This window comes from Boleophthalmus pectinirostris, unplaced genomic scaffold, assembly GCF_026225935.1.
Source record: "Boleophthalmus pectinirostris isolate CB_2022bp ecotype Guang Dong unplaced genomic scaffold, ASM2622593v1 HiC_scaffold_10, whole genome shotgun sequence".
Lineage (NCBI taxonomy): Eukaryota > Metazoa > Chordata > Actinopteri > Gobiiformes > Gobiidae > Boleophthalmus > Boleophthalmus pectinirostris.
Window position 1 is genome coordinate 24,889,066 of NW_026570971.1, and position 27,998 is coordinate 24,917,063.

General features: G+C 37.1%; 2 protein-coding genes across 2 annotated transcripts; both read right to left on the reverse strand.

Moving 5' to 3' along the window:
* Window positions 1–1,303: 1,303 nt before the first annotated feature.
* LOC110157335 (tandem C2 domains nuclear protein) lies at window positions 1,304–15,885 on the reverse strand. The gene is made up of 12 exons (XM_055157526.1): window positions 15,758–15,885; window positions 14,951–15,019; window positions 13,908–14,102; window positions 13,290–13,452; window positions 12,257–12,324; window positions 10,179–10,244; window positions 9,365–9,465; window positions 8,342–8,458; window positions 6,914–7,105; window positions 3,504–3,618; window positions 2,505–2,704; window positions 1,304–1,935 (listed from the first exon to the last, which is right to left on the reverse strand). Exons 1-12 carry the CDS (start codon window positions 15,759–15,761, stop codon window positions 1,825–1,827), a joined length of 1,401 nt encoding a protein of 466 aa, XP_055013501.1. The 5' UTR covers window positions 15,762–15,885; the 3' UTR covers window positions 1,304–1,824.
* Window positions 15,796–27,835, reverse strand: fbln5 (fibulin 5). The gene is made up of 11 exons (XM_020921647.2): window positions 27,450–27,835; window positions 27,304–27,358; window positions 27,144–27,192; window positions 26,715–27,035; window positions 22,837–22,959; window positions 21,405–21,521; window positions 20,695–20,811; window positions 19,573–19,695; window positions 19,367–19,493; window positions 18,664–18,859; window positions 15,796–16,655 (listed from the first exon to the last, which is right to left on the reverse strand). Exons 1-11 carry the CDS (start codon window positions 27,479–27,481, stop codon window positions 16,494–16,496), a joined length of 1,422 nt encoding a protein of 473 aa, XP_020777306.1. The 5' UTR covers window positions 27,482–27,835; the 3' UTR covers window positions 15,796–16,493.
* Window positions 27,836–27,998: the final 163 nt, after the last annotated feature.

Consider the following 27,998-nt stretch of genomic DNA (forward strand, 5'->3'; position numbering starts at 1 on the left):
TATATATCGGTTCTCAAATTATTTATTTATTATTACCATTTATATTTTTGCTCTTTGTTATTATAACATATTGCGATGTGTGAGCTACTGTGTCCAAATAACTTCCCTTGTGGATCAATAAAGTCTCAGTCTAAATTAACTCCAGCTCTTATACTGATTTAGGATCATTAAAATATATTGTTTTGTATTAAAAGGTCCATATTATGCTATGTTCTGGTCTATTTTATAATGTTGTTTCCTCATCAAAAATATACCTGGAGTTATATTTTGTTTAATTTGCACTTGCTTAACATACACCTACATAATTAAAGTAGTGCCGTTTTTGTACATACACTTAAATCTTAATAAGCATTAATAAGTGTTCAATAAATAGCTAAGTAACAGCTAATTGCCATACCAATTCCCACTTAGTTAGCACTTAATATGATATGTGATCCATAAATTAAACCATTCATCTTTTTTTACTAAATTATTTTACTATAAGCTTTTATACATCTGCCTAAAAGATTCATAGTATAAGACTGATAAAACACTATCTCCTGTGATTCAATCTTGCCCAAACCCACACTTTTGGATCCATTTTCAGATTAATGGTGCACTATGTAAGTTTTTGTTTGGGGGTCCGTCACCTGCTTATTTATGTGGACATGGGCAGTGCCTGGAATGTTCCAGTATGACATTGAACAGCTCTACTTTACATTTATTCAATCACAGGTGGTTTTATAGCTCAAAGATACCAAGAAAAACAGGCATTCTGACTGTGAGCGGAGTCGCCTCTCCACAGATCTGACCTGTAACTTTGTCTGGTTTGGTTTCCATGAAGATAGAAAGGTTTAATACCATTTGAACTCAATCATAAAAACAAGACATATTTTAAACAACAGGAAAGAAAATGCCTCTTGTATTTTTCTACCTACTTTTTCAAATAGGAAAGTTAACTTTTCATAGCCTCACTGTAAATGACTGCTTATGTCCTTGTCCTTTCCAGACCAATTTATCCCCTATAAACACAGTCATGAATTGTCAATTGGAGAAAAAAAAATCAATGTTTTTGCTTTGAGATTTCACTTTGAGCTGCTTCTACAGTTAGTCATTTTGAAATAGCAAATAGCAGTAGAAAAACGTGGTGACCTATTTTTATAATGGCAGTTACTGTAGCCACATGTTGAAAATCCCACGCTATTTTTTTTTTTCAAGGACTATTACACACACACACACATGCGCGCACGCGCACATACACACACAGAGATGACATAGGAGGCGATACAGTAGATAAAGCTGAAAAGAACATACAACCTGCTAATTATTTTCATCTATTACATTTAATCATACTAACAGTTAGAATACACAGTAATAAAATAAAGTGCACATCAAATACAGTAATATTTTGTAGGCCTACCAAAGTTAACAGCAACTAATGACAATACAAGCCATGTATAAAAAAAAATAATAGTTGGTTTCTAATATAAAGGAAACATAATCTTGTAAACAAAACAAGTTTTACAGTAAGTAGCAATAAAACAGGTCACTTAGTTTAATGGTTAAACACTAATCTAAAGTATACACGGATGACGTTAGCAAATCTTAGCAAATATAAAATTATATAAACAACTGTAAGCACTTTTATTTCTTTTATCAAATGCAGGGTTCGGGGAATTCAAATGTCTATAAAAATCTATTGTGCGTTACTTTATAAAGTCCTTAAAGGGCCTATATTACGTAATACAACATGACTAAAAGCTCACAAGAGTCAATTTTGCGTAATATAGGAGCTTTAAATGAGGTCTATGTAATATTTTTGTTGTGCAGTTAGAAGGTGGAGTCTCAGGGGGGGCTCAGTTGATGCCAGGCAGTCACCACTTTCTCAGGATGAGCCATCGTGTCCTTCCATTGTTCTACTGCCTCTGGGACAGGGCTGTCGAATCCTAAAACGATCTGAGTAATGATAATATCAATACATTAATCTTACATAGCTTTTTTTGTTTCCTGACATAAAACATTCACTGTGTATATAATTGATACTTTGCAGCTGGTGTCATGAACATTCCTTGGGGATGTGACGATAACTATAGGCACTGCTCTGTCTGAGGCTTTTTAGACTTTAATTTGATCTTTTTGATACAATCTGACCAGAAAGAGCTAACCTGGTTGGAACTACAACAGGTGAGATGATTTGTGCTGTTAAACAATTCTCACACATAAAATTACAGTCACAAACTCGCTAGCAATAGCCAACAGATTTTTAGTTAGTCACTCACCGTTTTTTGGACCATGAACGCTCATATTGATCACAGGCTCCTGAAAATGTGCTGTTCAAATCCAGTTTGTATTTTTTCAGACTATTTAAAACTTTTTTGTCAGTATTTACTAATGTGTGCATTGTGTCACCATGGTAACTCTTAAACATTCCACTATTAGAGATACATGTAGAACATGGCCAGCATGATGTCACTGCAAAGTATCAATACAAGTATCAGTACAAGTATAATTCAATGGCTGCATACCTGTCCCAAACACTGTTTCCGGCGCACAGAGGAGCGGCTGTACAGTCTGATGGTGAGAGAACATGCCTGATCCAGAGACTCTAAAAGGAAGTGACTCGTGTCCTTCCACTCACAAACGCCGCCGGACGCCTTCACTGCTTTGGTCTTCCTCTTCATCACCACATGACCACACTGATGCAGCTCAGTCTTCACAAAAAACACTACAGGGAAAGAAGACATACAATTTAAGGCTTTAGGGTAACAAATCCATATTAGATTTTTTTTTACTATAAGTGATCAAATAAAAATATTAAAATTATGTTGTGGCAAACTTAAACTTGTCCCCTTGTCAACTTGCTTTGGTTTAATCCAGATTTAGGCTTTGTTAAGTTTGAGTCCATATAGGCTTTTTCCTTGCTTTTTGTCCTGTTTAAATTCTGGTTACATTTTGGTTTCTTTAGTTTAGTATTTGACTATTTTTGTTTTCTCTTATGAATACAATACTGTAATATAATCCTGTATATAAATGGCTAATCTGAATTAAAATCACCATATTAAAGTAGCATCAGTTATATAAAGTCCACAAATTCATCTTATTTTGCTCATAGTGTGTAACCCTAAATTGAATGGTTAACTCTTAAATATGCACAACAAGTGAAAAGTTTGGACACACCCTCTCATTCAATGTTTTTTACATTTTAGACACTTACAGAAGCAAGATATTTGTAGCAAGTATTTGAAGCAAGATATATGGAATTATGTAGCAAATAAAAAAAGTTAAATATTTTAAAAGATATGAAAAGATAAATACATGCTGTTATTGCACATTTTCAATAAATGTACTGTTGTTTCACTTTTTTATTTGCTACAAAATTCTATACAGGTTACTTTGTTTATTTGAAGTTTTCATTTTCTCTGTTTCTTTCAAATATAGAAAGTAAAAAAAATAAAATAAAATAAAATGGATCAGATGGTGTGTTCAAACATTTGACTGATTATGTAAATATTGGTGATACATACTCTGAGTGAGCGGTGAGGATGATGGGGGAAGGTTTTGTGCTGTGAGGATCTGGAGTTGGATTCTACTGTTGACCGGCTGGAAACAAGTGGAGAGGTGCAGTTCTGAGTGATATATCTGAGGAAGAGGAAGACAGAAGAACAATGCTGAGTAAATACTTCAAGTAACTGGAGCTGCACTGTTCAAATAAAAAAATCAAACACTGTAAGACTTGCTGAGCCAACATCAACTAGTAAATAGACATAACTATAGGTCCAACAAGGATATTGCTCATCTATAATGTTCCATAGTATGGCATTAATCACTGTCACTATGGAGACACCAAGCCAAGCCAAGTTACAGGTCAGTTTTCTGTAAGGAAATCTCACTTACAGTAAGAAAGAGTGAAAGCAAGTATATTTATTTTTGCCATGAAAATAATTAGTTTAATGCCATACTATGGAACATTACTTATAACGCAATAACTTCTATGGATACAAGCAGGTGGCACGCCCCATTAGTTGCATAGTGCCACACAGCTCCAAGTATATTTTTGCTAAACAACATTGTAAGAAATCAGACAATAGTGTAATATGGGCTTTTAAAATGGTGCTATACTGAGTGTTAATCACAGCAATAGATATAAAGAAAGATGCAGGTCTATATAAGTTATACAGACTAAAAGCCCCAATTTATGTTTCCCAAATGGTTCACTTTGGGGTCATATCTTTTGACTGACAGAGATTTGAAAATGTGCGTATTTCATTTCATAAATCACAAATCCAAAGAGTTTCTTGAAGCAGTATTTCCTGTCTGATTGAAGCTGTAAGTACAAAAACAGCCCAGATATTACGACTTTGGCCAGACACCGGTCCATTTACCATAACCACTAAGACCTGATGAAATGATTTGAGGTTTTAGAGATGACCTACTTTCCATGTCGAACATTCAGCAAAACCACATATTTTCTGTAATCAAATAATCGTTCCAAATGGCCCCAAATGACTTTCTCTGTATTCTTTTCTTTCTTAGGATTATGCAATGGTGAGGACAGTCTTTAATTTGTTAATGCTACCGAACCACAGTACATCACAGAGGCAGTTTTATAAGGCAAAGACAATGTAATTTGTCTCCTTACTGTCCTGAATAGATACTATACTTTGGCAAAAAAAAAAGTAAATATATCAAGATTTAAATGTTTATGAGAACAAGACAGATACTTTATTAAACAGGAAAGTGAGCACCATGAAATGGGGGTGACGATTAGCGGGAGACATTCAGAAAATAGCATTAACCACATTTTTTGTTGTTTTTTATTTGCATACTTTGGATTTTTTACAGTTCTTTTAAATAGAAAAATTAGTGCTGTCATGCGATTAAAAAAATTGAGAGATTAATTAATTATGATCTGTAATTAATTAATCTAATTAATCTCATTTTAATCTCACCTAAAAATTGCTGAGAAAAGCCTTCAATTTGAGGTATTTTCATTTAAATTCATTATTACATTATTGTGGCAGATCAAAAGACTGATATAGATTTTAAAAAAGTTACTTTATAAAGTCATTTATTGTTCAACAAATCTCACCAATTTGGCTGTTGAGCCCAAGTCTCCATGAATAAGAAACTGTTTGCTGTAAAGTAGCAAAGATGAGGAAATCTGAACATAATAACTTTTGTCTACTTAAAGACAATAAAAAGTCCAGTCTTTCCTTAACCATGTTAAAAATAGTATTGATAGAGAAATGCTTTATATATGAAATCACTGGTTTTAGTCCTTGTTTTAGTCCTGGTTTAGACCTGGTTTAGACCTGCTTTAGTCCTACTTTAGTCCTGGAAAGGGTTAGTCCTGGTTTTAGTCCTGGTGTTAGTTCTGGTTTAGTCCTGGTTTAGACCTGGTTTAGTCCTGGTTTAGTCCTGGTTTAGACCTGGTTTAGACCTGGTTTTAGTTCTGGTTTTAGTTCTGGTTTAGACCAGGTTTAGTCCTAGACTGGATTAGTCCTGGTTTTAGTCTTGGTGTTGGTTCTGGATTAGAGGCGCACAGGAGGAAGCGCGGTTTACGCAGCGTAGCGAGAAAACACAATCCACACGCGGCTCACAGCAGCACGTCGGTGTCCACGCAGTGTCTACGGAAGGAAACGTGGTCCGCGCGTTCTCAGGTTAATGACGAAGATGAAGGTGTGTGTTTGTGTGTTTGCGTGTGTTTGTGTGCGTGTCCCCTCATGTGGCAGGTCACTATAGGACAGTAGTGCAGACATCATGAGCCTATGCAGGTTGTTGTCACCAGTGACATTTAAGTTGTAGGCGATATTATATTTGTTATTTTCTTTTATATTTCACGTCGGGAGAATAATTTCCAAGACACGAATGCGTTTTTACCTGTGCGCTGCTGACTCTGTTCTACTGGCTCTTCAACCTCGTCCATTGTGCGACTGACGCCGCCAACATGACGTTTACATCGCTCTTACTGCGCGCGTTTTGTGTGGGTTTCCGACAATGAGTAGAATTACCGAAATAAAAAAATGTATAAATGTGTTTTTTGTGTGAGTCTGTGTGTATGCTGTTGTCCCAACAACACATAAAAACTGGTTTAATAATAAAGCAACTCGCATACAGAAACAGTAAAGTTAGAGATTAAAAATGAGATTAACGCGATTAAAAAACATAACGCGCTAAATATGACTGTAATTAATTAATCGCAATTAACGCGATAATTTGACACCCCTAAGAAAAATACTAGTATGTTTAATTACTAGGATTAAAAGAGAAGGACACATTTATAAGGGAAGATGATCAGAGGTTAGAGGTTCAATTCCAGTCTAATCCCAAACTATGGAATACGGTTATTGTGTTCTTGTTTTGAAAAAGAGTAGAGCTTGATGATTTTCTTTAGATCTAGTTCTGAGAAAAAGTTTGATTTTTCTGCTTGCTTCACCTCATCCAATTATTCACATGAATGTTGTACCTTTCCCAGATAGCTACTAATGCGTAATCTCACAGTTATTGGAGTGAATTTGGAGCTGAGTTCCATATTAGGAATAGGAATGTATTTACATATAAAAGAACACAATAAAACACCAGGAAAATTTTAAGTAAAATGACAAGACTCACTACAACAGTTGCAGAGAGAGGGCCGACAATTTTTCAATATAAAGTTGGTGGAGCCAGAAGTGTCCCCATGCTCACTTCCTATTTGGAATGCAGCTAGCAGGTTAGCTATGTATGTATGTATATATAATATTATGTATTATATATACCATCTCTGGTTATGACGGAGGTTTTTCACACTCTTTGGTTCAATTCTTTTGCATTTGAACAGAATTTAAAGGGATTGGTTATCAGGAAACTGTATTTATAAAGCACATTTTACAAACAAAAAGCTTTAAAGCACTACACTAAACAAAAGAAAAAAACAGTGGGGGCCAGTACTTACGGAGGATTTTGAGGGTGTGCTGAGTTCGATCCAGTGCTCGGTCTCTGTGGGTCCAAGTGTACGGAGAGACAGGACCCCCTCGCCCACTGTCCTCCTGCGAGAAGAGTGAGACTGGAGCCTGAGCACCAGAGCACTGCACCGCAACTGCTGCAACCGCAATGAAAACACAAAGGTCTCCATGAAAGGGATGTCCTAAAGAGGGACAGAGACAGAGACAAGGGTTAAAATGTCTATGAGCACAGTGTTGGCAATAATAATCAAGGCACAAAATGCTATACTGTATTTGATATGTTGCAGCTGATTTGATCAACATTTCCTGGGAGTGTGAAGCTAATTGAAAGCACTACTCTGTCTGGAGCTCTGTTACTCAAATAAAATTTTTATCTGAGTTTTATTTTATACAATCTGATCAGAAAGAACTGACTTAGTTGGAACTACAACAGGTGAGCAGGTTTGTGCTGTTAAAAAGTAACTCTCATAATCTATTTAATCAGGTTTTGAATGTTAAATGCAGTTGAATTTTTCACTTTGAATTTTTTTACTTTGAAAAAGCATGTTTGAATTGTTTTTATTCTGAATTTCAGTTGCTGAATTGTTAATTGAAGATTTTCAATGCGTTTTAAAATTCCAAATAAAATAAAAGAATGAGAATTTCGTACATCAATTACTTGAGATGGGTGCACTGGAGGAGAGGGAGCAGCCCAAGAACATAGAGAATAATCCTGCACACCGTCTTACATGCAAAATGTGAAATTTATTAGGGCAAACAGTTCTGTTTATTAGAACAAACAGTTCTGTTTGTCCTAATAAATCTCACATTTTGCAAGTAAGATGGTGTGCAGGATTTTTCTCTAAAATTCAAAATGAAAAATTCACTTTTTAAATATTTAACAGATATTTTCAGGCCTGTTGAATTTGAGGTCTTGAAAATATATGTGCCAAAAATTTAAAAGGTGAATTTTTCATTTCAAATTTTTAAACACATAAAATATATACTCAGAAATTCAGAATAAAGAATGATTTAGATATGTTTTTCCAGAATTAAAAAATTCACAGTGAAAAGTTCTACTTCATTTAAAATTAAAAATCTGATGAAACAAATGATCTTCCATAGTCACTCTCACCATTTTTGCTGAAAATCAAACTTCTGAACAGGACCATGAATACTTGTTTTGTTCACAGGGTCCATGGTTTCAATCCATTTTGTATTTTCTCTTCAGTTTTCTTAAAACATTTTTGATAGTGTTTGCTAATGTCTGCATTGTGTCTCCATGGTAACTGGTGAACATTCCACCAATACACATACATTTAGAACACCCCCCAGCATGATATCACTGAAAAGTATCAATAAACTGTTTATGAATGTATAGCCAGTCTGAGGAGCAGACCTTGTGTATTTTGTGTGTATATGTTGTAGACATGTTTTACCTGCTGACACGGCTTCACAGAACTCTTGAATTGAATTGGTTTAGGGACAGTTATGATGCCTTTAAATCCGATCTTCTGTTGTTCTCCTCCGTCCAGAGTCAAGCACAAATCTGAGCACTGATAAAAGACAAAAGCACAGATGATTATAGAGGGGTCATTCAGGCGCCATTTAAGAGGTCCTATGCAAATACCACTGAACAACCTGTTCCCCTTTAGAAGAACAGAGACTCCCTGCTTAAATGTTAAACTGGGATGAATCACCACCAAGCATTAACTACAATATGAACTGCTCTCTTTGATTGAAAGTCAAGTATATACTTTATTTGTATTGATTTTAATAGTTTAAAAAATTTGACAAGAATAAATAAATAAATAAAATAAAACAGATATGTCTAAATTTTAAATCAAAATGATTCTTATCAAATGTATTACATCATATGTATTCCCCTTTGTTATGAAACTGAACTACTGAAATATTTTGTAACTGGATCAACAACAAAAAAGTGAACTCTAAAAGATTTTAAAAATTCTACTTATTCAAAGCCAAAATTTCTTCTTCTTTTTTCTTTCTTTTTTTTTCTTTTTTCTTTTTTTTCCCCCGAGACATTTCGTAATCCAAATGTGATTCTTTCTTTGACATCTTATTTGAGGTTAAATGTATGCATATGTTCTGTATTTTAGCGCAGTAAAATTGAAGGGTACACTTAAGTATACACACATTTCTATGGTGGTACAGAGAGTAAAAAGTTTAAGAACCTCTCTGCATTATAAGACTTTGATAGCTCAGGCGTATCTCTGGCTTTCTAAAATGCATTTGCCCATTACATCCACTCATAGGTGTTGCTTTTCTCACATTTTAGACTCAAATAAGCCCCACTTTGCCTTTTGAAAGAGCAAAGCTTTCTCCCCCACAGTCTGAGCCAAAGTTAGCAGAGCATTGAGGCTTGAACAGTGGTCCGTACAGGGGGGACAGAGGGGTCTTTGAAGGGGACAGAGGCACTTTTTGTTCCAGTGAAATCTTACCTGCACCAGAGTGATCCACACCTGCTCCAGAGCCTCCTGATAACTCACACGGACACACACTTTACCCAGCTCTCTCTCGTCGCCTGATAATGTGATGGAATCTGAAATATATGGAAACAGAAAATACAATATAAATGTATTCAGGCACACAAAAATTATATCTTTAGGGCTGTATTTGTAAAATTTAAGACAAGACAATGCAAAAGAAAAAAAAACATGTACTTGTAAATATGCAGGACTGTAACCAAAGCTAATTTCCATCCTTAGTCCCCTGCTTGGCCAAGACTTTCACAATAATTATTACCTCAACTTATTGTTCAATACATGATAGCTGGAACTATAAGTATTAAGTTAAAGTTAAATTATATTAAGTTTAAGTTATTTATTTATGCATTGCAGTTTCTTACATATTTATAAAAGGTTTTATGGGGATTATCAGGTTCTAGGATCATTATATCAGTAGTTTCAATATTATCGTGTATCGTGATATTGTTTTGTGGCAACATATATCGCACTGCAAAATTTGTTATAGTTACAGGCCTAGTTGTCTTTATATTCTGCCATCTTTTCCATATTTTTGTTTGTTTAATCCAAAACTTGTTAATCTGATTTAAAAGTACAATCACGTATTTACTATGGGGAATTTTGTGTCATCAACTTTGTGTCCACCACATGTTTGTTTTCATAAATGTAAAGTCATATCGTGGGACATTTGAGGCCAAGCATTAACATGGAGACAGGTTCTGACCCTCCACCAGTAAAGTTACACAGTGCACCTTGTTAAAAAAAAAAAAAAAAAAAAAGATGATGTTACCTAGGCTGCTTTCTATGGAGTCCCTCATGGATGATTCGCTGCTGAAGACACTGGAGGCAGAGTCAAAGCCGCTGCAAATGAACAAAAGCAAAGAGTTAAACCAGGACTGCAGTATTACAAAATAAAGTGTAATAGTTATTTAAAATGAAAAAAAAAAAAAAAAAACACGAGTGAGATCTTTAGGGATGTGACGAAATAATGCAAAAATAATACATAATGTAGGACATTAGGACATTTAATTTAGTAATATATGGACATTTGTGATATACTGCATACCGGTACATAAAAATTGTCCCATAAATTGATTCTATATTGTACTATGATTGAAGTTTTCATTTCAGTTTAATCACTATTACTATAGTATAGCTACAAAAAAAAAAAAAAAAAAAAACTGAATAAAAATTTGAAAAAATCTTACAAGATCAGTTTTCTCATGTATGCACAATCTCGTGACAATTTTGTCTCATGAGATCTTGTCCCATTCATCCCTTCTGATTCACATGTGTGTTCTCGTTTATTTGTTTACTTCTATTTCTATGGAGCTGTTCCTGTCATCCCTTTATTACACACAACTGTTTGCTTAAAGTGTTGCCAGACTAAACATTTGAGCTAATTAAACAGCAGCCACACAACAGAGCTGCTCACGGTGCAGAGGAAATAAAGAGTGATTAGATGTGACACTGTAAAGGGAAATTACTACTGGAAAAGTGATACTGTCATGTGTGTTGAACGGATACTACACTAACATATAAAATACCTTTCAGCTAAAGGCGCACTATGTTACTTTTCTGGTATGCAACCTGCTATTAATACTTAGAGTATATTTCTCCATGGAAACAAGCAGGTGGCACAACCAGATCAAACTACTAGTCAGATCAGTGGAGAGGTGACCCCTGCTCGGTAAGAATGCATGTATTTTTAAGGTATAATATTCATTAATGCCATACTGTGGAAAACAACCAGGCAAAGCAGTAGCAGCTCCATAGAGACAAGCAGGTGTCATCCCTTTCATCACAAAAGTTACTCAGTAGACCTTTCATTACAAATGTAATAACTGTATTCAGCTTACAGTAATTTAGTTCAAAATATTATCTGATATAGAGATAATTAATTAAATGAAATAGACCACAAACACCCCTTGATAACAATTCCCAGCCCATAGCCTTTGTGGGGAAATTCTATTTATTTTTAAGTAGTAATTTTTGTTTTCCTATGCCAAACCTTGTCATTTAGTCAGTACTTAAAGTAGTAGTAGCTAATTCTTAATTATTTTGAGCACCCACACAGAGAGGACAATGTAATAATATGAGGCACAAATAAACACAGTAAACGTGTTTTGTGAGGCTCTTATCACAACAATAGTATCTCGTGGGTCTGAGTTTAACTGTGTCCAGCTGTTCACATCCTGGACTCTGCTGTGTCACTGCTCATGTTACTATGGCAACACCACAATACACAAACTCCACAGATAGACAACCTCATCCAGTCCCATCCCCAGAAATGTGAAGGCCCAGGGCAACTAGTCTCAAATGAGCCCCCTTTAATATTGATTAACAGGAAGAGGGTTCAGTTCTGAGCCCCTAAGACCCTTTTTGTTAAATAGATAAATGGAGCTTCTGGCTCCATCGACTCAGGCTCCATTTCACTTTGTATTGAAAAATTGTTGCCCCTCTATCTGTATTAATCCAATTATTGTAAGTCTATTTTCTCATATTTTTTCTATATTTTTTAGTCCCAATTTCCATTCTTTTGCTAAACCTTGCATTTCAACACTGCAATTGCCCCATTGTGGAACAAATAAAGGTTGTCTTATCTTAAAACTGGCAGTAAATAGTTTGAATTCCCTTAGTAGCTCACAACGTTTTGGAGAGTTTGTTTGAACAGTTCTAGTGTTTGTGGAAACTCTTGCGCAGTGACACCTGTGTAGCTCAGATAAGGCCTTCTCACCCGTAGACTATATATATATATATATATATATATATATATATATATATATATATATATATATATATATATATATATATATATATATATATATATACACTCACTTAGTCCACTTTTTTATACAGTCTATGTTCTCACCTGGATGCGACCCTGAGGAGACGACAGGTCATACATGGAGCTGCTCAACTTCTGCTCACTGAGTCTCAACGCACGATCTGAAACACAACATAGAAATTAATACAAAATAATAGCTTATTTAACACTGCATTGTGTAACTTCTCTGCTGGAGGGTCCATTAAATGCTTTTCTCCATGGAGATGTCTTTGTCTGGAATGTTTTACAGTATGGCATTAAACCTTTCTTCATGGAGACCAAACCAGACCAAGTTACAGGTCAGATCTCCATAGAGGCGACCTCGTCGTAATGACTGTTTTTCTAGGGATTTTTGAGCTATAAAACCACCTGTAATTTAATAACTGTAAGGTAGAGCTGTTTAACGTCATATTGTGGAACATTCTAGGCAGAGCAATTAAATATCCATAGAAACAAACAGGTAAAGGACCTCCAACCAAAAAGTTACATAATGCAACTTTAACAAGAACAAGATTCTTCTGGCAAAAATATGATTATAAGATGCTATAGCTAATTCCCTGTTATTGCAGTGCAACACTGTATGTGAACAGCAAGTCTGTGGGATTCGTCAGTAGGATAAATCATAGTATTTGCAAGAAGTTAATTCATAGACTGTATATGTAAATAGATATAGCTAACCCTCTAGCCACCATGTTCCAAATAGGAAATGTTAGGGGGGGTGGGCGCATCCAGCTCCATCGACTGTAACTGTATCTGCAGCAGTGAGCCTCGTCATTTTCATCTTAAAATGTGATATTAAATGTTATGTTATTAAAATAAATTCCTATTTCTAATATGGCTCCAAATTCACTCCTATAACTGCTAGCCTTGTGAGCTTCACTTGATACAGAATGCTAAAGGTGACGTCACAGTCTCTTTGTCCACTTCTTTTTACAGTCTATGAGTTAATTGTAATTAGTATACCATAGTAGTAAAGTAGTATAGTAGTAATACTTTTGAAAAGATTTTGAAACTATATCCATTGACATTTTGGAGCTATAAATTTGCCATTGCCAGATAGGGCCAGAGATTGACTCACTTTTGGGGCTTGATGGGTGTCTGTTCTTGACAGAAGTGCGGCGAGATGAACCAGGCGAGTTGTATTCAGCGGTTTGTATCTGGTGCAGACTGGACTCAGGGCTGAAGGTGGACCCTAGTAACACTGCTTTTCTCTCTGCATAAGTGCACCTCGCTGAACCTAAAAGAAGAAACACACAAACAAATACATGAAAAAAGTAAATATTGTCATAAATCAAATGTAAAAGAAAGAAAGAAAGAATCAAAAAGAAATCAACATGAAAAACAATATTTTTTAAAAACTGCATTTTTGCAGAGTTCTAAGTTATTGCAACTTTTCATATTGCAATCTTTGCAATTTAAAATTTAGTTAACACATTGCAATGATTTATAAATACTTTAATTCAATGTATTCATATTTATTTATTCTATTATTCTGAACACTATTTGAAAAATGGCTATGGGAGTGCACTGGTTATCCACCCCTAAACCCACATGATTACTTGGAAATATTAAGGGCCAAAATTTGCTTCTGTTATAAATATATATCACTATATGTTGAAATCGCTACTATCTACTGCCCCGGACAAATCTGTGAAAAAGTTGAATAAAATGAACATAAAAACAGTAACATACTCTGTGGTCCAGGCTGTAGATTTGGGAACATCTGACCCTTGGGTTGGACATAGGAGGGCTTAAAAGAGGGCAGGACAAAGGGCACCACACGGCCGTCCGGGGGCATTTTGGACAGGAGATAGTCCTCTGATAACCCCCTCCGCTCCACAGGCTGCTGCTGCACTGGGTCCTGGGGTGGCATCTTCATAGTGATCACTGTAAAGGGGGGTTGAACGGTGGTATAGGAGAACAAATTAGGGCTGAATATGCAGTGTTAGGAAGTAACTGAATACATGTACTAAGAATACATATTCTGAATGAATTTTGAGTAACTCTATTCCGGTACTGTTACTTTTTCATTTGGTAGACTTCCAAATACAGTAACCTCTCTAAAATCAAAGGAATACATTACAGTATTTGATCATGTAATTTAGGCTTGAAACTGCACAGACTCAATAAGAAAAATAGACAACACTGCTCTTGAGTGCATGTGTGATTTTTCCATCTCCAATGAGTGATGAAAGTGCTTTAAAAACAGTGAAACAAGTATAGTGGTTATTACTACTATGTTGCATCTTTACACTATAATTTAAATGCAACTCAATAATGGATGTAAAAGTATTCAGTGTATTCAAAATATAATATTCTAATAGAACCATGTATCGAAATATGTTACAAAATATATTTTAATGCTACCTGCAGTAAAATGTATTTTGTAACATACATATTCAGTAGTCTGTAGTAGTAGTAGTTTCAAAGTATGCTAAAAAATGTATTACATAAATAGGATATAATTTGCATTATATAGTTTAGAATGATCCATAACAGAAATAGTAAGAAGACCACTCTCAAACATTAAGTATCAAGACTTTCTATTCTAGTCTTTCTATTGACTCATAACTGGACAGTTAATTGACAGCTTGAATGTAGTTCACAATAAAAACAGCACTAAGGTGAACAAAGAAATGATGCCATTTGAACTACCAGAAGAAACTTAACTGTGTACCCCCCACTGGGACCTGAATTGTGGTTTGAGAATCAGTCCTAGCATTAGTTCAAATTACCTTGAGTTTCCAGCTCCTTCTTCTTCGTGAAGGTCCTGCAACAGTTTTTGATGCATTCCATGGTCCAGTCTAGATATAAATTAGAAGTTTAATAGTTAATGAAGAGTAGACAATGTGACAAAAACTACAATTAATCATTACTGTATATTACAGAAGACATACACACAATTCTTTATAATAGTTAATCACATTGGAGAGAGATACTACACTTGGTTCATATATATACTGACCACAAAGCTGAGAAAAATTAATTATTAACCTATAATTTTGTTGAGCCAGTGAATTCTGTTTTTATCCAGTCTGGTATGGACTTTTTATAGCCCTCATATTGAATCTAATATATGCACTAGTATACTGCTATGAGTTATTCATTGAACAAAACTGAACACAAAATATAAAAATGAAATGAAATGAACTACAAGCCAAGTTATCTAAATCATCTGTCCAATATTAAAACTACACAATTTTAGCAAAACAAAAGAGGCCACTTAATTTTGTACTCTTGTATGTTCAAATATTAGCCAGAGTTACTGTTGGATTTTATATACCACTTATAGTCTGGCCTGGATGATGAGATGTTTCTTTTCTTTAAATTTTGCCAACTAAATACTCATAAAATAAGTAGCTAAACAGTAAGAAAGCAATCACTCTGACTAAGGTATAACAAAATAAGTAGCAGTAGTAGTAGCAGTAGCAGCTCTGTTAGTATACGTAGTAGATTAGTCTTCAGCAACAATAAAACTTACTTTCTGGATTAATAAAACTGTATAGTGTAACCATTTTAAAGTATATTAAAGGTTTACTCACCCATCCAGTGCTTTGAATACAGGAGAGGTAAGTTTGCTTGTGCTTTGTCCACACTGGCTGTTATAATGCAGAGTCTCAGGTTTGCTTTATCTCCTCCTCCTCTCTCTCTTTTTCTGTCACTCTCTCTCCTCCTCCTTCCCTCTAAAAGGCTGTCTCATTCCCGGACACTATTTAAGCTTCCCTGAAGACATGCTGCTTTCTGATTGGCTGCTTTCTTCCTATAGATATCCAATTACAAAGAAAAACCCTTAAACTTGCTGATTTGATATATAATGTTATGTATAGCTAGGTCAGAATAAACAATATAAGTGGTGAAGACATTTATTTTGTGTGATCAAATACTCAGAAAATCTTTGGTTGTGTTACATGTTTTTTTTTTTTTTTTTTACAAATCTGACTGAATTTCAAAATAAACTGGCAACATTTCAAAACCATAAGTGCAATTTGAGTAAAGCTGGTTATGTTTCACAAATAGTATTATAATTTGTATATAAATATTCCTGTGTAAAAACAGTCCATATTTTCAACAATAAGAAAAGTGTCCACATAAAAAGGGTGTTTTTTGTGTCATCACCTGTTCCTGTACTGGACCAATGACATAATTTGAAAACATAGAAGTGATGTTACCGAAACCAATACTTCAGGCGAATCGTGACGAAGAGTTTGCAAAAGGGGCGAGTGACGTGGTCCATTAGCGTAACCTGACCTCACAGTGGGTGCTCTGATTGGGTGCTGCTTAGAAAGGGTGCTCGGACACGTATATGGTCAGACGGATGATGGAGCTGCCTCTGAAGTTTATCACGTTGTTGACGGTGACCATCTCCAAATCCAAAACCAAGACTTTAGGGCCTTTGAGCGGTCGTGTCAGAACCAGCGTCGCACTCACGTTACTGGTTTGCTGAAAAAAAGAAAAAAAAAAGAAAAAAAGATCATTTAAAGGTGCACTATGTAACTTTTTGGTTGAGGGTCTGTCAATTGCTTGTTTCTATGGATGTGTCTCTGCCTGGAATGTTCCACATTACGATAAACAGGCCTACCTTATATTTATTAAATTACACGTGGTTTTATAGCTCAAAAATAACGTGGAGTGAGGTTTGCCTCTCCACAGATCTGACCTGTAACTTGGTCTGGTTTGGTCTCCATGAAGATATAAAAAGTTTAATACCACACTGTGAAACATTCCAGACAAAGCAATAACATCGACATGGAGAAAAGCATTTGTTGGACCCTCCACTAGAAAAGTCTATACATTATACGTTTCACAGGGCTATAAAATCCTAATACAATATAATATGTTTACAGATATTTGCTCTGCTGTATGGCTGTACACAACAGGATAGTGAACTGCACCATCTGCTGGTTAAAAATCACACGCACTCTACAGGCCAGGATTAATCTTTATTTTAATTCCCCAGTCTAAAACAACCAGCTCTAGCACACTGCTAATATTTGTTAAAGGTGCACTGCATAACATTTCTAGTGGAGGGTCTGCCACCTGTTTGTCTCCATTGAAATTCCATTGCTTTGTCTAGAATGTTCCATAGTATAGATTTAACCTATCCATCACCAGGGAGACAAGTTACAGAACGGCAGTGCATTACAATTCACCCCTATTCACAGAAGGAATTGTTGTATTTTTGAGCAATAGAAACAATAAATGTAATAAATGAATAATGAATAAATGCTAGATGGATATGTTTAATGTCATTCCAAGAACACGGAACATGGCAAAGCAATATCATCTCCACAGAGACAGGTAGGTAGCGGACCCTCTGCCAGAAAAATTATGCAAGGCACCTGATGATGAAGTTGGAATTGAAAGAGTTATATCTTTAGGCCTATGCCATGATCCATTTGTGACCAATTATACAGCAATAAACTGAAATACACTGAATACACTGTATTCATTCTTCTTGAAAGTAAAAAGACTCAGGGAAGTGAATGCTGTTGAATTAGTATTTCTCCTTTGAACTTGTTGTTAAATTCAATCCAGTAGGTGGCACTGCTATCTTTCTTTATTGTTATACAATCTGAGACTAACAGAAATCATTGAAACTGGAGAAGTTTTCAACAACGGAAGTATTTTAACGATAAATGGACATCTATGACAAATTTAAAATCATTAGGTCAATTGAAAGAACTTGTTACCAACAATAAATTGATAGCCTTAATTTATGAGTGTTTCTTATACTTCTACAGTTTGAATATTTGTTTTAGAGATGTTTTTTTCCTCATTGGATTAATCATTATTTTAATCATTATCATTTCCTTATCCATGGTTTAGTCTAATTTTATACCATGTCTAGCCTTAATATGGGTCTGACATAGTCCAGGTTCAGATCTGGTGGTACTCAGAAATCCAAATATTATCTTAGGTGGTACTTGGTGAGAAACTTTGAGAGCCACTAATGAGAGAATGCACATACATTCAGATGGCATTTTTGTGCTTTCATGTTGTTCTTAGTATTAAACACAACAGCAATGTCTGGTTCCATGAGAAAACCCAACTTCTGTCCATTAAACAGCTCATATTACTCTATTTTCTGATCCATGTTAGAATATTTCCTTGTTAAAAAAGACCTGGAGATGTGTTTTGTTTCATTCACCCATGTTTAACACACAAACCCTACATATTTAGTACTTCACTCAAACAGAAGACACATCAAGTGTAGTCCTGGAGTTGCTCATCTCTAAAAAAAAGTAGTTAACATGAACATTATCTCTACATTACAAGGTGGAATAGAGCATTTGGAGCTTTGGAGATGTAGACAGACAAATAATAAAGTATTACTCAAACATGTGAATGAAACAAAATACAACTCCTGTTTTTGAGGAGGTAACAACATTACATTTCTTAGAGATCACAAGAATCCATTTTGTGTAGTATAAGACCTTTAAGCACTCACCCTCATGTAAAACTCCCGTCCCTCATTGCCAGATTTGATCTGGAAGATGTAGAAGGCCCCTGGATACCGCGTGGTGGCCTGCATCTGGAATATGTCTGCTGGGACGGAGCGGCCGGAGGACAGGTCCATGTGGCGGTACAGGATGGTGAAGGGCTTGTCTCGGCACTGGGGGTTCTCAGCAGAGCACATGCACTGACTAAACAGGGACAAAAACAACACAAAAGCTGAGTTTCACATGACATCACAGCGTCTTATTGGTACTTCGCAACTGATGTCAGCAATATCCCTGGGAGTGTGATGCTAATGAGAGGCACTACTCCGTCTGAACCTCTGTTGCTCAAGTTAGACTTTAATCTGAACTTTGTGTTAACACAATTTGACTATGAAGAACTACAACAGGTGATAATTTGTGGTGTCCCTCTCAAATAGTATTACAGTCACAAGATAGCAAGCATTTTCATATGATGGACTACATGGTAACTGCTGGAAGAAAGGTAAGAGGGAGGTGTTAACTTGAAAACTACCACTTCATGACATCACAAGGTGGAATAGAGCATTTCGAACTTTGAACATGTAGACAGACTAATAAAAGATTACTCAAACATGTGTAAAAACCAGGTATGTTTTTGATGAACAACATTATAACATGGCTTGAAGCTCACTCAAATTTGCATAAAATAGGATGCAATATAGCAATTCTTACTTGTCGCTAACTTCGACATAAGGTGTTGGACATTGTAGTGGGTTCAGACAAGTGTAGCCTCCCTGGTAGTTGAAACACACTTGTTCCAATGTACATGTGTTGTTTCCAGTTTCACATTCATTGTAATCTGCCAAACCAGAAACACTGAAATCAGGTCAAATTTTACAGAAAATAAAGTATTTAAGATTATACTTTTTGCTTTGTACCTTCACAGCTCCGCCCATCCTCGTAAACGTAGTACCCGGGGGGACAGATACAGGTGAAGGAGCCTGGAATATTCACACATCTGTTCTGACATAGAAACTCGGAGAAACTGCATTCATCCAGATCTGAGGAGAGAGAGGAGAGTCAGGGCTTTCTATGAATTTCTGCTAATTGCACAATTTCAAAACACAATCTATTCTCCAACCACTACTTTAGAGGAAAACATATTTAATTTAGTAGTTGTATTTAGTATTAAAGGTCTTGACTGTTATGAGCTTTATCCATATAACAATGTTGTTTTCTCATCAAAAAAGATACCTGGTGTTGTGTTTTGTTTCATTCACAGATGTTTGAATAACCCTACATCTACGTCTACATCTCCAAAACTCAAAATGCTCTATTCCACCTTGTGATGTCATAAAGTGGTAGCTTTCAAGTTAATAGCTACCTTTAATCTTTTGTTTAGTAGAAATTGGCAATTCCAGGGCTGAAATCCAAATAATTCTTGTGAAGGTGTATGGAGTTTAAAAACACAGTGGCACACATTCTGTATTATCAGATGATATCACAAGGTGGAACAGAGCTTTCAGAGAAGAACTCAGCCTAAATATACAGGGTCTGTGTGCTAAATGTGTGTAAAACAAAAAAGAAACAAAACAAAACTTCAGGTGTGTTTTTGATGAGGAAACAACATTATAACATAGATCAGAAAATGAAATGATAACATGATGTACATCATGATTTTACATTTGGTTCAGTGTAAACAGTAGTATCCAACTAAAACGGCTTAAAATAGTAAAAAGAGGTTCACTGATTTCCTGTTGAAAACTGCAGAATTGACAGCTTCATAGCAGTATCTGGCCTCAACAAGGAGCAGCTTTTCATTTACTTGTTACTTGTTTTATTGTTGAAAAAAGACCATGAGATTTTTTGGAGATTTTTTACCCAAAATAGTAGATAACATGGAGTACAGAACAGTGGGTGGGGAAAGGGGCTAGGAATTTTCTGAGCCCTGAAGCCAAGAATGGAGGACAATCAGGATTACTCAAACATGTATTAAACAATCAAAATACAACTCTGAGTTATGTATTTGAGTGGAGTATGTAAGTGCAGTCTGCACTTGCCCATGCAGGTGGTCCCATCGGCGGCCAGCTCAAAGCCTTCGTCACAGTTGCACATAAATGAACCGTAAGTGTTAAAGCAGCCGTGACTACAGGGCTCATCTTCACATTCGTCCACATCTACAGGGAAAGAGACAGATTCATTTAAATTAAAGATTACGATTTGCATAAGAATTTATATAAGACCTAAATCATGATATTGAAACTATGATGTATATGCATGTTTTATTATGGTAGGATTGCCTATCAAAAATCAAAAAACTAAAATTTTGTTTGATATTAGATGCTATTGCTTTGCCTCAGAAGTTCCCTGGTATGACATTAAACATACCCAGCTAGCATATGCTTCTATTGCTCAAAAATACAATCATTCCTTCAGCCAATAGGGGCAACTCTCCATAGATCTATGGAGAGTAATACAGCATAGTGCTATAACCTGCTTGTCTCCTTTGTGATAGACATGTTTAATCTATACTATGAAACATTCTAGACAAAACAATAATACTTCCATGGAGACAAGCAGGTAGCGGACCCCCCGACTAGAAATGTTACGCTGTGCACCTTTAAATTCAAAGAGGAAAAAAATGCCAAAGGACCAAAAGGAAAATTCAAAATGAAAAATTTACTATGTAATAAATAGTTATAAATAAATAGCAATTAAATAATATTATAATTTAATTACAGTTATTAACCACAGTCATATTTGTGTTTACCTTGACAGGTGCGTCCGTCTGGGTTGAGCACAAAGCCGGGGTTACAGGAGCAGGAGTAGGACCCTGCCACATTGGCACACAGCTGCTGGCAGTAACCATAGCGACATTCATCAATATCTGATGGACAAGGGAAGATGTGGTAATGCAAAACAATATGGGAAGAGAAGTGCAGTACCATTACTAACTCAATCATTAATGATAAATAATTAAAGGGCCCATATTATGCTATTTTCTCATCTATGTTATAATGTTGTTCTCTCATCCCACCTAAAGCATGTTCTAATTTGTGGTGTCGTGTGGTAATACTGGAAGTGCTCCACTGTGTTTTTAAACTCCATACACCTTCATTAGAATCATTTGGATCAACCCTGGAATTTCCAATCTCTACTAAACAAAAGATGAAAGGTAGCTGTTAACTTGAAAACTACCACTTCATCACATCACAAGGTGGAACAGAGCATTTTGAACTAGGAGATGGAAGATTACACAAACATGTGTGAATGAAACAAAAACACAAATCGGGGTATGTTTTTGATGAGGTAACAATCTTTTTTAAAGCTCACAAGAATCAATATTGTGTAATATAGGACCTTTACTCATTAATAAGTTTTAAACAGTAAGCACTAATGCTATTTCTGTAGTGCCACTGTCCTCATCTGACCTGAATGCTCACTTGGCTATAGCTAACATTTGTAACTGCTTTGGTGCATATTTTACATTCCTTTACCTTCCTCCTCCTGTCATCCAAACTTTTCTTCCTCTCACTGAATCTTATTAAAAATCACTTATATTCAATTACAAATAATCACATAAGCAACTAACCATTGCCAGATTTCCAAAGTAAAGTATCCTAAGAAACTTAAAAATACCATAAACTGAAAAGTAATTTATTAATAAGAAGAAATCTAAAAATTAAAGGTCCTATATTACATAACATTGACTCTTGTGAGCTGTAAACCATGTTCAAACCTGTGTTAGTTGTCTTTTGTTCACACATGTTCTTCGCACATGTTCAGTAACCCTTTATTACTAGTCTGTCTAAATCTCCCACACTCAAAATGCTCTGTTCCACCTTGTGATGTCATGAAGTTGTAGTTTAAAAGTTAACAGCTACCTTTTACCTTTTGTTCAGTAGAGACAGGCAATTTCAGGGCTGAAATGATCCAATGATTCTGGTATAAGTGTCTGAAGTTTAAAAACACAGTGGAGCGCTTCCTGTATTACAACATGACATCACAAGGTGAAACTGAGTGTTTTCTGTTTGAGAGAAGAACTCAGCCTAAACTGCAGGGTTTGTGTGTTAAACGTGTGAATGAAACAAAACACAACTCCAGATATGTTTGTGATGAGAAAACAAAATTATAACACAGATCAGAAAATAGTTTAATCTGGGCCCTTTAATAAACCTTGGCCACAAAGTTTAGATTCTCACCATGACACTGCCCCCCGATGAGCCAGTAGCCCTCGATGCAGGAGCAGGTGTACCCTCCAGCCTGGTTGATGCACACCTGAGTTGGATTACAGTGGTGGGAGTTGGTTTCACACTCGTCTATATCTGCACACACAAAGAGAGGAGCGGTCAGAACACATTATTATGCAATTGATACTTTGCAGCCGATGTCATCACCTTTCCCTGGGGGTGTGAAGCTAACTGAAAGCACTACTCTATCTGAAGCTCTGTTACTCAAGTTAGACTTAATCTGAGCTTTATTTTAATACAATCCATTTTGTATTTTTTCTTTCTTTTTTCACTATGTTAACTTCTGAACATTCCATTAATAGATATACATATTATATAGTAGATTTTTGATGAAGAAACATACTGAGCATAGACCAGAAAATAGCATGATATGGGCCCTTTACGTTCAAACATTTCACATTTATCTCTTCATCAATTACTTTTTGAGAATAGGAAGAAAAAAATCTAATGAAAAGTTTCCATCATGCCATGGAGATGTCCCACTAAATACATTGCTTGACTCATTAATCACTCATCTGGCTCACATTAAGGCTGGTCACATACACCAAAGACCATTGTTCCATTTTAATAAACCACCTCTTACAGCTTGTTTGCCCAACACTTTGGTTTCATCACATGCCCACTCCAAAAACACATGCCTTAAGAGTTCAGATTTCAAGACAAGATTTCAAACTTCAATTGTTTTTGAGCAGGATCAGATTACAACTGAATTCCTGCAGTGGTTAATTCTCTCCATCACAACATACACATTTCCTTTTGAGGACACGAAGCACCAGGACCTCCACCTCTGTGCGGTTCTCAGACCATGAAGTCACCACTCTCCGTAGCTCACAGGGGGGAAGTGGGTGGGAAATGGACACTTTGTTTTCTCAGGCAGCTCCAGCGGGCGATAACGTCTGTCAGTGCAGGGCAGACAAACCGTGGCGATGGTGCCAACTTGGACCAGAGGCGCTGGACCGGGACAAGTGGGCTCTGACCTGGGACTGGAGCCAAGAGCTACAAGGCTGTGGCACCTGTTTAGTTGTCCCCAAAACCTCTGAAAGCCTGTCTTATCCACATGTGGCATAGCAAACTTTCACTTCACTTTAGGTAGGCTGTTGATCTAAAACATACTTAAGCCTAAGGATGGCCTTCTCCAGGTCCCCATAGCACTGACACTGTTCACACACACACACACACACACACACACACACACAAGACTTAAACTGAGAACTAGAGCTGAACAGTTTATCACAGTCAAATCAAAATCGGAGTTGGCGCAAATATGAAATTGCAAAGACTGCAATTATTGACATAAAGGAATGTTCTAAAATCTTTTATGGAAACAATAATTATATATAATATATAATTATAGATGTTTTGTATAAAAAAATCTTGTACCTGTAATTTAGATCTCTACAAACATATTCCGAAATGCATGGGGTTATTCTATTTGTTTATCAGTTGCTGTATTCTTGGTTCTTTCAAATGCTCCTTTGAATAACAACTCTTTTTTCTTTCTTTCTTTCTTTTTTTTTTTCTTAAAAAAATCACTATACCAGAACTTGAACAGGACTAAAACATGACATGAAGACTAAACTGGGTTCAAACCAGGACCAAACCAGGTGTGAAGGCTCCCTCAGAGCATTTAAACCAATAAGGAAGGCCTTCTCCAGGTCACTGTGACAAAGTCTCATAACTAGACTGTAGCTGAAGTTTTTCAGGAAAAACAAAATCTAAATTCTGTGGAAGACTGACTGGGACACTATGGGATTACACCCGGGCTACAGTCCAAACTGAGTTACTCCACATCTGTCTCCAATCTCTGTTCCTGTTGTGGGTGAATTGGAACTATTAACCTCGTCAAGTCTCACATCTAATGAAAGCAGCAGTAATAACAGGTATATTTAAAATGAAATTGTCTTTCAAAGTGTTTAATACTAGAACTGCCAACACAAGCTAGCGGTGCGTGCCCACATAAGATGAAGCCTCTTACCTGCATTCATTAAGGGCTGTGGTGGAGTGTGAAATACAAAGTGAGGCTTGTTACAGATTGAGACAGGAAGTCACAGTCTGTGGCTCAAGCTAACAGTGTCCATCAGCAGTAATTACATCACAGGTCCTGTGTTTATGCATATATATAAGTCTACAGGCCCAGGCAATAGGCTGCACTGGTGTCCTTCACCGACCCCGAGCTTCATGAAGAAACCTACAGTTTTTAATAAACTGTGTAATGTTATTTTAAGTCAAAACTGTCACACGGAAAGACTGATGGAGAAACAGAGGTTAGAATATTAAATATTTACAACGTTTATAATGTTGTTCCTTTAATCTGTATCTGTCAACTAAGCAGTTTGGAGGACTCCAGACTGGCTTTGCCCATAAAACTTGAGTTCACTGCCATGAATGCCAACAGCAAAACAATAAAGCTGTTGCTCAAATTAGAGCTGCATGATGTAGGAAAAAAATAAAACAATATGACAAGTATTGCAATTGTAATTAGATTTCGCATTATATGTTTTAAAAGTGGGATTCTGTTCAGATGAATAAACTGATAAACAATAGAAACCCACCCAATCTCAGAGGTTATTTAGCTTAGTTTTATTATATAACTAATTACAGCCTTTGCCATTTAATACTTGTTCAACTCAAACTGCAATTTCAGTTCGATTGTGATTGTGATATATTGTGCTGCATTTCTATTACTAATCAATACATAAAAGACCATTCATCTAATTGATCCCAGCTTTAGCAATGGTAAAAATAAACATTCATTCATTCCTTTTTCTTTAGTTTTTTCCTCATTAAGGAGAATGGAAACTAGAGACCCGAGGTGTGTTACTGCTTTAGATAAAGACCATTATATTGTGCATAGTTGAAATGTCCTCTCATAATCCCAGGTTTGTGTCCTAACTCGATTCATAAAGAGCCCTGTGCGCTCCCGCTAACAGCCTGCAGACATTGTTACAGCCGCTCCCACAGAGGCTGTTCTAATGCACCTCAGACACAGAATGACTTCATCTTTGGCATCTGAAGGTGTAGTTTACCCAAACAAGAGTGCACTTCTGCTCTGCCCAACAAAAGCATACACACTGTAAGAACTGCTTTGTGCTCCTGTAGAATGCTGTAATGGACATGAATATTTTCCTCCCATTAATCAACCAAATGTCCATCAGGAGGTCAAGCATTTTGACTTTATGTCCTGAGGTAATGGGGAGTGTTATAACAGCTGGAGGGTACAGCTGTCACTCAGTCAAACAGCTGGGATTGTGAAACAGAGGTAGTATTTCCTGTTGACGAGGAAAGAAAAACCAAAGGCTCTGGATAGGAGGCAGGACTACACTCACAGCTACCCTGAGCTCAAACATGTGGAGCACCAGCAGCAGAAGTCATGGTCTCCACCACGGTCGTGGCCACTCATGTCAAAGTATACACCAGGGAAGTATAGGGTTTGTGTATTTCAAATTCCAAGTATTTGTCTTTCAAACACAACCTCAGACAATGGGCTGAACATTACTCAGCTCTGAGGACCTATCATCACATGGACAAGCTGTTTGGGGCCAAACGAACCTCCTGCAGAGGTATGCATGTCCTCATTCAGTTGACAAGAGTTGACCAACTTTCATTGGGGCCACATGACGTGATGACTACAACAGGACTGTGGCGCCCCCTTGAAGTAAGAGTAATCCAGTATTTCTTAACATGGGGACAGTCCTCCTGCCAATGAACAATGACGGTGCAAACTGACAAAGCGATAGTAAATGCGCAGGTCCAAGTGTTCAGTAATCTCAACAGTAAGCCTGTATAAAAGGCACAGACTTTCGTTTGTGAACTGTGTATTTAAAACTCACCGTTACAGGTGCCGTCCTCTGCCAGCGCGTATCCTAAAGTGCAGGGAGCGGTGCCCCTGACTCGGGGATAGCTGGGCTCCACAGATCGAGGAGGACCAGGCAGGAACGTGTCGGTGTAACCCCCGACCCCCGTGGAGGGATTTTGGTACCCCCCTGCCCCCCCTGAGGTGTCGGGGTACACCGGCTCGGGCAGGGCCGGGACCTCGGGTCTGTAGGACTGGCTGTAGAGTCCCCGCGGGATGCACAAATACCCTCCGTTCTGGTTGACGCAGCGCATGTCTCCTCTGCAGGCATCTGGTATAGAGCGGCACTCATCCACATCTGGAGAACAGCATAGATAAGGACATTCCTGCTCCAAACATCTGAGAGCTGTGTGCCCTTTAGAATTACAAGAGATATCTCCCATTACGCAGATCAGCAGTCACTTACCTATGCACTGTCGAGCCCTTCTGTCATAGGCAAACCCCTCCGAACAAGTCTGAAGAGACAGAACTAAGTGAGTAATGTATTTAGTGTGCGGCAAAAAGCAGCAGTGCTGTGCACTTGTCTTCAATTGTGCAAATGAATGAAACTTCACGGTGCGTCTTACCTGTCCGTGCCCGGGGTGAATAAACAGTAGAATAAATACCAAAGCTGCCAACATCCTGAAAAGAGCCACATTTAGTTTTAAGAAATCTCATAGAAACCATCCTCCGCATTTTGTTCAGACAAAATTGCAGGAGGTAAAATACAAACCTCTTGGAGGAGCATAATCTGAAGCCACGCATTTCAAAGGTTTGTTTTGGCTTCTATAAAGTTTCCTTTAAACACGAGACGACCCGTCCGCTCTCCCCGAGTTCCCTTCGCCACTCGCCAGCAGGGCACACACCGCCCCCCACCACTACGCGCCTTTACGCGAGCACCAGGTTTTCATTAGCTGTCCGCGCGCACCAACTGTTCAACTGTTCAGGGGAAGTGATCCCAAAGCGGCCTGTTCCGTCTCTGTCGCTGCAGAATATTTAGCAATGCAAATGAGCGCCCCCAACTCTCTACAGTTCTCCCCACAGCTGGACTCGATCAGCGGCACCTCCTCTGTGTCCCGGCGCTTCTGAGCCGCAGGAGGCCGCAGGCACGAAGCACACAGAGCGCGTCTGTTCAGATACACAGCCCCTCCTCTGCTCCAGCGGCGTGACATCTGGCAGCGCGTGCGGTAGTATCCACATCTGGAACACACGACGCACCAAAAATGACAACTGCTTTACGGACAGCATGATGCACCCCTGGCGCACAAACCTGTTTTCACCT